Source organism: Argiope bruennichi, chromosome 2 (genome assembly GCF_947563725.1).
Source record: "Argiope bruennichi chromosome 2, qqArgBrue1.1, whole genome shotgun sequence".
In the NCBI taxonomy this organism is placed as follows: Eukaryota; Metazoa; Arthropoda; class Arachnida; order Araneae; family Araneidae; genus Argiope; species Argiope bruennichi.
This window is the reverse complement of record NC_079152.1, coordinates 112831049-112843416: the sequence shown is the minus strand read 5'-3', so window position 1 is coordinate 112843416 and position 12368 is coordinate 112831049. Positions and strand designations below refer to the sequence as shown.

At 26.9% G+C, this 12368-nt stretch overlaps 1 protein-coding gene across 1 annotated transcript in view; it reads right to left on the bottom strand.

Annotated features, from left to right (window-relative positions):
- The window catches only part of LOC129962286 (uncharacterized), a 45927-nt gene extending 36480 nt beyond the window's left edge, over positions 1-9447 (bottom strand). The window contains 2 exon segments of the mRNA XM_056076033.1: positions 3598-3652; positions 9390-9447. Of these exon segments, the coding sequence (XP_055932008.1) occupies positions 3598-3652; positions 9390-9447 (113 nt within the window).
- Between the last annotated feature and the right edge of the window lie 2921 nt (positions 9448-12368).

Genomic DNA, 12368 nt, shown 5'->3' with positions numbered 1-12368 from the left:
TAATGAAGTATTGTCTAGATATTTATAAGGATTTATTCTTTCAAAATAGGAAAAACATTTAAAAGTTGGCCAATATTAACTCAAAATTGAGATATAGTATTATTTTACTGTACATTTGCCGCCTTTCACTTTCCATGGCCAAGCATTTTCTCTAAGGGCCGCATTATTAAATAGGCATATGAACTTGGTAATTCTAGAGATGGGTCAGAGATATTTTGCAGCATTTTTCTGGGTAATCTAAATTTTCTGGTTTCATCCACTAAGAAAGGTCATATGTAAGAGTCTATTCAAATTAAATTAAGAGAATTATTTAAATAATGGTAAAAATGATAATTTTTAAATAATTTTTCCCTATTATTCTTTTAATAATTTTCTTTTCAATGTTTTATATTATGCTGTTTTATAATTTAGAAAAATGACATTGCTTTATAATGTGAAAACAAAAAAATTCTGATCTCATCATTAAGCAGTATTAGTACTCTACTAAAAAGTTTTGTCATTTTTTTTACCGTATTATTCAAAGTCTTTGCCATATGCGATAGCATTATATGCGTTACACTTCTAAAACTTCTCAATAATAGCATGGAAATAAATATATTTTTGTTTCAGTTTGTCTTATTATATTTTTACTTATTATATTATATTCAGTTGGTCTTATAATATTATTTTCTTCAAAGTTACTTACATATAGTTTAATTAAAATCATTAAAAAAATTTGGTTTGGGAAGTTTAGGAGGAAATAACGGGACTCACAAAACGTGCATTGTATAAAAGACATCTAGAGGATTTAATTTGACTTTGTTACTTTGGTAATTCTTTCAGACTAACAAATTGTAGCCAGCAAAATGATAAACTGTTAAATTAACTTATGCAAATCAGTACATATTATATAAATATCTTAACAGCGCACTGACATTTAAATAATACGCTTATCATCTGCAGACCCATTCAAAAGAATAAAAACATTAAAGTCTCTTGAGTTTATTTGTAACAAATTAAACTTAGAAAATTCGTTAAAAATTTAATATTATTTATTTATTTATAAGCAAAAAGAGAACTCAGCCTTTAGGAATTTTGTATTGAAATTCTAATGAAATTAATTTCAAATCCGAAGAATTAGTTAAAAATTCAGAACTGGGTGAGTTGATCTGGGATGTCTGGTCTTCTTACGTGTGCTTAATCTGAAATCTATACAAAGTTAAAATACCAAAAGAAAATATTTACAAAAATTCTTGATTTCTATTCAATAGCTCGCAATGAATAAATTTGATTAAATCATCTAAAATAATTCAATGCTTTATTTTCCATAAATTTCACATAAAAGAATCCCTGAAGTAAATTAATTTTAGTAACCTAAATTATTTTCTGTATTGTTGATTAAAGCGAAAACATGTGAAAAAATAAGGAATCTTTCTCTAGCAAAAATAGGGAAATAATTAAAAGAAGCACATATAAAAATTATAAGCTAAAAAATCTAGTTCTTACATCTCAGCCTACCATTACACTTTTAAAATATTCCGTTTTAGTGTAGAAGAAGAGAAACGCAATACCATGGGCAGAAAAGCATCCAAAATAGATCCTTTTTCCAAGTTAATCACAATTCGAGTGGTTCACAGCGTACAAAAGTTAATTAGCTTAGAAGAGACGCTGTTGCTTAAAGTAAAGAGGTTAGATCATAGATCTAGGAGGAATCTTGGTATTTTTAAGTGGTATGCAAAAAAATACAAACAATGCGTTGTTTGCGAGTGAGCTAAAATTGTTTATCTAAAAATAAAGCAAATTCAGAGTAAGGATGTAAAGCACTGTCATCAATGTCACTTATAAAGTAGAAATGGCCTGTCATAAACAAAAGGAAGGAAAATGAGAGTACAACTGATTTAAATGGCTTTTACCTTTTCTAAAAGAATTAATTTAGTATGGATTATATATATTTCCAAAATAAGAAATATAGCCATAATGAAGTATCATATATTAAATCAGTTTCTCACTTAAAACTTTTTATTTAGAATTTTATGTAAGAAAACGATATAAAATTGAGAAACAGCTTTTCACACAATTTTTGATTTATTTATGATGATTTTTTTGCTCCAAATTTCTGTGAATTTTAAGAAAAAATAAAAATAAAAACATAGGTTGAAGCCATTATTTACTTATATAAATAAATATTTACATTATTTAAAATTTCTATCACTCATTTCTATCAAGTTCTTTGTCGAACGTTTTTTTTTTCAAATAATTATTTGAATCATTGTCTAAATGTCAAGTAAGTAATATTCTCAAGAACTTCGATCAAAAATTCTAACTGTACATCTGATCAAAGGATTAAAATTTCAAAAATCGATTTTGAAGTACATTTACATAGCTGTCTTTACCGACCCGTTTGATAGCGAAGAACAATGGTTGTGTTTCATTTCAAATCATCTATGTTGTTCATATATTTCAAAATCTGTAGCTCCATATTGTGACTGTTATTTAATATACATTATATTAGGAGCTTTGACCGTTCCACAATTCTTCAATCCTTCAAAAATTTTAAATAATGTAAATTTAATACAACTACTGTAGTTGTCTAAATTTGCCTTAAAACATCAAAACGATATTTGAATACCAGATACACCTTGTTATTTAATTAGGAATTATTAGTTAGACATATGCATTATACATTTGGAAAGGAAAGGAATATATGTGATCGCATACTCCAACATTGATTATCGAAACCTCTGATGAATTTTTAGCTTTCATTATCATGAAAGAATGACAATCAAGAAACGCAATTTTTATCTTCCATTATCATGAAAGAATGACAATCAAGAAACGCAATTTTTAGCTTCCATTATCATGAAAGAATGACAATCAAGAAACGCAATTTTTAACTTCCATTATCATGAAAGAATGAATGACAATCAAGAAATGCAATTTTTAGCTTCCATTATCATGAAAGAATGACAATCAAGAAACACAATTTTTAGCTTCCATTATCATGAAAGAATGACAATCAAGAAACGCATATTCTAATTTTTATGAGACAAAATAAAACTTCTTAACGTTTAGTAAATCCTGGGAAAAGGGAATGATAATTTACTAATGACTATAAATGCTAGGCAATTCGACTTCTAAAATATCATGTTATAAATGTATATACTGAATGAAAAACGTATTTGAAGTTCCTACAGGAACTCGCTTCGTATAATATTCTAAAAATGCGGAACTCCGTATATTTTTTACAAGCTTTGTAGCTTTGTCAACTTTGAAAAATAACCGACCGCAAAGGTCAGAAGCTGGCATTGTTCAGATGCTTGCTGAGTGTGATGCAAGTGACCTGAAAAATATCTTGGAAAAATCTGAGGGCGATTTTATTTCACAAAGAGATAGCATCAGAAACGAAACGAAGTTTTGAAATGAAGAAAGTGACAAGACGAGCGGATTATCTATTGCAGATTCCGATTGAGACGATAGTTCATTTCAAAACTTGTAAGAAGATGGAAAATTCTATGCCCCTTGCTACTCGCTTTCGCTTTTTGTCAAAGAAGCTCCCCATTTAACCGCAACATTGTGTATGCAAGTGATATAGAGTCCACAAAGCAGAAGAATTAGGGCATGTTTCTTGATAATGAAATTGTAGCTATTATATACATACTTACAGGTTTTTCGTCTATTGGGAATTAAAAACATTGCTCCAAATAGAATGTCTGAAATGAAAGCTTATCTAGCTAAGCTACATAAAAACAATGGAAATATTTATATAAAAAAGAGGAGTTCGTCTTCATTTAAACATCCCATTTCGAATATATTTATAGTTAATTTAAAATGCATTGAAATTTATCGTATCATTAAATTTTAATGTCATGAAAATAAAAATTGAATCAATAAATAGATATTAGGGATTTTCATTGTATAAAACTGTTTGTACTTTTTTAACTGAAGACTATTTCTTGTTTAAGTTTTTTCATGAAAAAAATTCAAACACATAGGATAAAATATAGTAATAAATCCGTTTTAAATATAACTAGAAACTATGAAAGTTGAACTACAGCTTTACAGGTCAGCATACTTATTTTTCAAAAACATTTGCTATTAAAAGAATAAATTAAATCAATCTAAAATTGCGAAACGAAAAAAAAACCGTTTCATTGTTCTAGAAATATAACATCTGCGATTTGTAGGCCTTATTTAATAGCTATATTTGATTCCAAAAGAACTTTAAAACCAAAATAATAAAAAGAAAGGAAAAGGTTTTTTTTAAATAAAAAATGAGAAATATAAAAATCATATATATATATATATATATATATATATATATATATATACATATATATATATATATATATATATATATATACATATATATATATATATATATATATTATATATATATATATATATATATATATATATATATATATATATATATATATATATATATATATATATATATATATATATATACATATATATATATATATATATATTATATATATATATATATATATATATATATATATATATATATATATATATATATATATATATATATATATATATATATATATATATATATATATATATATATATATATATATATATATATATATATATATATATATATATATAAGGCAACATTAAGGCAAACATTTTGTCCAATTTATATGCCACGTACTATTAAAGCCTATTTATAAATTTGGTAAATGCGTTTAAAGAATGATTTGCATTTAAGCTGCATAAAAATAACACAAATGATTTGAATGCTCCTTTGAAGATTATGTAAACATCGTTATATAATTTGCTATTATCTTTACCGTTGTTATTCATTAAAACATTACAATAGCTTTCTCTAATCTTCTTTCCTGTTAAACGTTGTGCGAAAAATCGTTGATAATGATCTTATAAGTTTTATAAACTATTTCATTTAAATTATTCCCGAAGAAATTATGCAACATTTAATTCAGTTGATTAATTTTTTTAAACAGTGTGCATTAATTTAATTTCGTAGTATTAATAGAGAATGGAAGACTGATCATTAAATAATTTCTTTTCTTGTGCACAAAGGTAATGACACGTAATTCGTTTTATTCCTGATTTGACTTCAAAATTATATAATTTATTTATCTTGTTTATTTTTTTGTTTATAATTCTATAAATTCCAATTATGCTTCGTTACTTTTAACATAAATACAAATAAATTTTCACACATGCACATAAAATTCAAACATAATTCAACTAACTTTTTTTTTTATTTGAAAGACATTTTAGATACATAAACAAAGTCGTAACTGAAATAGAAAAAAGTTTAAATTCAGAGTTTCAGTCTTTTTACTTATTAGCAATGTTCCAAATGAAACTGAAGTTTTGGAATGTTAGTTCCAAATAACTAGCATCCCTTTTTTCTTCCATTATAAGTTTAATGAAACCAGATGAAAGTAACAGAATTTAATATGCTAAAGTCGAAAAAGAAAAGTCTATAATACATTTTATTTATTTCTATTTAATATTATGTTTGAAATCTCCCTTGAAGTAAGAAACTTGTAAATCAAATCATAACATGGCTTCGAAATAGGATTGAAAAACGTTTTTAAAAGAACAATCTATGTCAAAATTTTAAAGCCTTCGGTTTCAACTCACAATTCTCTCTAATTTGCTTTTAAATCATAGGTACGCATAGCTTTTTTCTCATCTTTTTTCTTTCGATAATAAAGATTCTTATGCAAGGATTAAATGATCGAAAATTAAAATTTAGACTATTATTTCCAGTATGTAAACGATTAGGTTTTAAAAGACTAATAGAGACTGGGAGCCTCAAATTATTTCTTTTAGTTACTGCTTGATCACTCGACTATCATGCCTTTTTAATTAAATAAAATAATAAGGAAATTTGTGGGAAACCGAGCTCGCTCAACATTTTTTTTTTTTTTTGAGAAAATATTTAGACACGAATCACACACTGATTACATGTGAATATTTTTCAATCTTATCTCATCTCATATCCATCAGCGCCATATCACAAAATTTTGAGGCACCAGTAGGTTATCATCCTATGGCAATAAACCTTACTTATATATGAAATTCGATTGAAAATAGTTAGAGCCGTTTCCGAGATGCACGAAATAAATAAATAAATTTATATATATACAAGAATTGCTCGTTTAAAGTTATAAGCTACACAAACTGATTAATAGAAAGATATGTTTTAATTTAATAGGAGAATTTTTAGCCTGAAGAGAATAGGAATAAGCAACCTCAAGTTGCTTATTTCCTATCTTATTTTCGGGATTACAGAATGAAATAAACGCTTTAATCAGGAAGTTTATTGGTTGTTTTAAATTTCTTTATATTTTCTCCAGACTTCTCTGGGATTTCTTTCTTCTCTTCCCCTTATGATCTCCGATGATTCAGGGATTTAGCTATCGTATCTAAGATGACCATTTTTAATCATCGAAAAAAAGATAGTATTTCTAATAAACAGGCCAACTTCTTCAAATATTCGAAGAATATTAGAAGGCACCATTTGTAGGATCACACGAGAAAAGAAAGTGCCTCAAAGAAACTATTTGTTTATTTGTAGAAAACAATTTTCGTCAACAATGCTGTTTCTTCGTTGCATTGTTCATTTACAGCAGGAGTTGGCATTAAATCGATTGTGATTGACAGGCGGACCACCAAGACATTTTAGGGTGACTACCTTTACTAAAACGTAAGAGGCGCTTGTTAAAAGAAACCAGTGGTTAAATTCATCTATACCCATTTGGCAATGTTGATGTGGAAGAAATAATTGAAAATATGGATTATATATTATCTTTTTCTCTTGAGGAAAACGAAGTTTTCTCCTTCACAATGATATAATTTTAAAAGCACTTAGTTCAGAACCTTAGAATAACTTTTGGAATCTAATTGATGAAGTAAAGAATCTTAATTTTAAAAAAAAGTTCCATATCATTTAACATCGCTTTTTGTCTCTACCTGTATGAATCTGCATTTGAAAAGGTGAATATAATTAAGACAACATATCGTTCCCGTCTCACAGACGACCACTTAGAATCCAATGCAAGATTAGCAGTTAGTAATTATATACCGATATATTCAATACTGGCGGATAATATACAGACTAAATGTTCTACGAACTATAACTACGAAGACAAACTTTAGATGAAAATGATTTATTTTTAATTGTTTGATATTCAATGCGTCATTTGATATTATTGCATTTGTGGCTATTGTTATCATATTTGTAGTTATGTACGTATGTGAATATTCCGTATTTATTTTTAAGTTGTAATAAATATTGTGGACCCTTTTTTCCAATTCGCCACAATTATACCACTGGGTAGACCTTGAGAAAATTAAAAGTAGTCTATAGCCTGAAAAAATCTGCCCACCCCTGAATTACAGCATTTAATTTATCCTGTAACTTTAATATTTCTCAGTTTTAATCAGCTTCCGCATTTTCATTTCTTCCATTCTTTTCTTCGTTTCTTTCATTTCCACATTTGCCTTTACTTTTTTCAGTCGTCTTTCTATTTACCTTTTTAAAATCACATCCATTCAAGAGTTGATAACACAACAGTTTCTGATTTTCGATTAACTAAGAAATTTTTCATCATAAAATAAATCTGAATATGTTTAATGAACGTGAACTTTTAATAATAAATAGAACCAAATATCATTTTGGCTGAAGTCTTTCGATTCATCCTGCCTTGCAAAAATATGAAAAAACAATCCAAAATTCGACCAATTACAATTTGTAAAAATAAATAAATTAAAAAAACTTGTTTTTTCAGCATAAATATTTATACAGAAAATGTTTTCTAAAAGAAATAAATGTCTCGGTTTTCATGTAATTGCGCTTTTTTAAAAGGGGTGCAGCCCGTATTTTCCTGGTCTTTTGGTTTATAGAACTTGCTCAAAAATTCTTAGTTTATTGGAATGTAGGTGATCCAGCTTTTCCTCCAATATGCAATGCTAGCTTCCGGTTCTTGTATTTTTATTTCATCCATCCGTTTAAAACAATAAAGCTTTGTTTTAAGATAAATTACGGAATTTTATCTCTTTAATATATTGTAATCCTAAATACATTTAAGAACAAATTTTTTTTTAAGATACAAGATATCTGCAAATGTTTCCCCATCTTTAATTGAAGTCACGTAATCATTATTTTTCTGTACTCATCACAAATGTCAGCGTCACCTCATATGATTTCATAATATCATGATTTCAAAATAACATTCTGCATTTTCTGATTTTAACAGAAAAGAATTCATTCACTATCTAATACACATTCAATATCTAATTTACATACATAACCATTAAAATATTCATTATCATCTAATTTTGTATTTTTTATTTAGTAGCAACGAAATAAACACAATGTTCTTATTTCTATATGAGAAATATTCTTAAAACAAGTCAATATTTATTAAGCATTTTTTCATCTAATACTGAATTATGGCTACAAATCATTTCCAATTTTAAAGATTTGAATTAAATGATTTATTGGTAGTGTGACTGGATTATAGCATATGAAATGAATATAACTTTGACTATTCCGACTTAGTTTTTTTTTTATTTAAAAAAAACTGAAAAAGAAGTTGACACAAAAATACAATAGTATAAATACAAAATTTATTCAGAAGTATAAATTTTATAAATAATAAATTCCTCTATTTTCAAATTCTTGCGAAATATAAGTACCTAAATTCTAGAAAATATTCTATTTTCGCTTATAAATATTTTCTAAGTTGATAAATTGCAATACAGATTATAAATCTTATTTAGTTATACGTATATGTATTTCTGTCTTTTCGATAATCGTGTTCATAATATTTTATTTTCAGTATTTCTTAAAATCTTTTTTTTTCATCTGAATAATTTAAATTTAGTTTATTTGAAACGGCAAACTCTTCCATTCTTTAATCATTTAAAATGTAAAAATCGTGGGATGTGGCTCAATTCTGGAAAATATTCACTTTAAACGGAAACGTTTATAACTGGCCAGGATGCCGCCATTATAATAATCAGAGAATAGTCTTGAACGATATTATAATAGAAAAATTAGAATCCATTCATCAGGTAAGCGGCAAACATTTCAATAGGTTCAACAATGGATAAAGGTGTTTATTCTACTCGAAAAAACGAATACATTGTAGCAAAACACAGTCAAAGAGCATATAAAACAGTACGCCGTAAATAGCAGAAAATTGGGGATAAATTTCCATAACAGCAGAAAACGCTTAGAAAAAACATGCAGGAGATCGACACTGCAAAGATAGTCTTCGCTCAACTACTCGCTTGAGCTCAACAAAACTAACTACCGTCTCTCGCACGGACTACGATAGATTAATTCTTCGTTTTCCTTTTCTATAAGTTCTGTAGCAGATATCAAATTCTCCAGAACAAACCTTGGAATTCAGATCCTAATAACGCTATTGCCAAGATTCTCAAATAACTTGGCTCCATTATTTTTGTTGCTAAAATCACCAAATCGCCAAATAATTGCCTACTTTGTATCCCAGACCAGGGATCATTGACTAGATATCATTTCAGGAGTAATCACCAAACTATCTATTCAAAGAAATGAAACCAATTCAAGAAGTGCTTAAATACATGCAAAATGACGTCGCAAAGGCTATCTATCATCTAATCGTACATTATATTATGTGCTATTGCAAAATGAATTCTTGTTTTGTTCATTTAGTTTTAATTTCTAAAATTAATTTAAACAGACAACTATTTAGCATACGATTGTGAATAGATTTCAATAAGGCATTGAGCAGCCATACATTTCTCAATATTCAGTGATGGTATTCTTTTTATAATTAAGAATTGGAATAAAAGCCCTTCATAAGCTAATTTTGAAACAATAAATCATTTTTTAATTTTTTTTCAATATCAAATAATTATTGACAAGTAAAAATTTGAACTATTTTGAACATATTTTTTCCATAGTCAGTGCAAACAAGAGTTTATTGACCAATGATAAATAACCAAGCATCAACGTATACAGTACGGCTGAGCACTTCATTTAATCTAATGTATACTTTCGCTCTTTTTTATCGAAAATGTTTGAAAGAAAGAAGTTTCAACTTTAATCGTCTTAAATTAAGTACTAAAACATTTTTAATTTCAATAACAAAACATTTTCGAAAATTGGTGGGGAAAAAAGTTAACACTTTCGCACTAGTAATCTAATTACAAGCCATTTAGAGAACTACCAAATATATTTCTCGTTTACTGGATTTAAGTGTTGCTCATTTAGAACTCAAACCTGAGAATGGTTCATATTTTTTTATTTTTTTTTGACACTTACATCGTTTAACAGTTTTAATTTTCACTTTTAACCAATTTTGAACAAAAAAAATATGCAAAGTAGTATGAGAGGAGTATTTTTTTCTTTTAAATAGCTGAGAGTTTGAAAAATTCAGAAATTTAGACTTCAGTATTACTTTTTCTATAAAATTGTCATTAAATGTAAGAAGGCTAGGTTCATGAATTTTGTTGGAAACATTTTAATAAGCTAAAATTATTTATACTTTGATCCAATTAATTTTGTCTTAAATTTTTGCTTTCAGATTTTCCTTTCCATGCCAATTCCTTCCTTTTTATAATTAATTTTAAAATTTCCTTAGAATTTAAATTTTATTCCAACTTATATTCATTTATTACAAATTTTTATCAATTAGAATTCTGAAAAAAAGTTGGATCATCTTCTTGCTCAAGTATTCTATCTAAATAAGTAAAAGGTGCAGATTTTTTTCGAAGTCTGTTCTCATAAAGTTACAATGCATGACGGCAATTTTGATTCCTGATTCTCTTCCACTGATTATTCCATAGATTGCGCTGTAAAGTAAAAAATGTAAAAAAGTTAAAATATTTATCAGATAATCATTCACATAAAAAGAAAAATCAGTTAATTTTAATATTTTGAAAAAAAATCATGTTTTGAAGAACTCTCTTTCTGAACTTTTCTATTCGAAAAAAAATGATAATTCAATTAATCTTAATTTTTTGATGGAATCTTCTTTATTTTTTTTGGGGGGGGGGTTGTGTAATTAATTAATTTTTTGTTGTTTGAAATTTTTTTCATTAATTTTGCTCAGTTTTTTTTTTTTTGCTTTCTTATTAAAAGCAAAAATATCTGATCGTAAAATCAAAACATCTGATCGTTTAAGTTCTCAGAAATCTGAATTTAGATCAACAGAAGAAAAAATATACATGAAATAGTCTTTAGCGGGGAAGAGCAGCATGAATTTCCATAATTCATTTTAAATGTAAAAATTTGAGGAAGGAAATGCATCCAGTAAATAGTTTTCTCTATTTTCCTGCTCTGGAATGAAATATATTACAGGAAAACTGCAGTCAGGTAAAATAAAAAGCAGAATATAACTTTCAGAAATGACAACACGAGACTCACTAACTCGGAACTTTCATTAACTCAATTATCCGGATAGTTCGAAAAAATTATTTATGATTTTTTTAAACTAGTCTTTATGAAAATACCCCAAAATGATTCAATTTATTTTGAAATGGAAAGAGAAACCGAACCTTAAAAATTATATATAGGATATCTCAATTTAAAAAAAGGATTTTGTGTATGAGCCAATGAACCAGATCAAAACGTTGAAAACAAATCCTTTGACCTGTGTTGGTGAAGTTACAAACAAGTCATTTGATTCAGTTAGAGAATCAGATGTCTTAAAACTGAAAAACAAGGGTGAAGACCTTAAAATGGAAGTCAAGGTCAATCACTCAATGTGAAATAACAACCAAATAAAAAAGTAGTGATTAATTTAACCTCCTAAATAGTCAGATGATTCAAATAGAATAAATAATAAAATTACAGTAAATTCAATTGAAGTCTTATAACAAAAAAATATTATGAACTATTTTTAGGCTGTTTACATCGTTTATTTTCGATTCGAACTAAAAAATGAACCACAAATTGTCTGAAGGTTCAAAAAACATAATTTTCCGTTGAGGAAAATTTATGTATGAAATCTATGAGCAAATCGATACTCTTTCTTCCATATCTGCACATTCTAGTTGAATAATATATACACATTCGTTATGCTGTGCAAGAAAATAGTCACACCTTATGAAAGTTTGCTCATATTAGTTTCTTGAAAAATTTTCTTAAATTAAATTTTGCATCAAAAATATTTTTTGAAGGCATAAAATTGTTGATGTTTACATATTGATGAATACGCTTTGTTCCTGATAAAATGGTCATCTAGTGTAAAAATTAATGTAGTACAAATGTATACGTCCTTCATTCAGTGAATCATGAAATTTACCTACTAATCAGAAGTTATGCAATAGCAATAGAGCGTTGGCATAATTTCAAAATATGGTGAAATAAATATTGTATCTTTGAATATGTC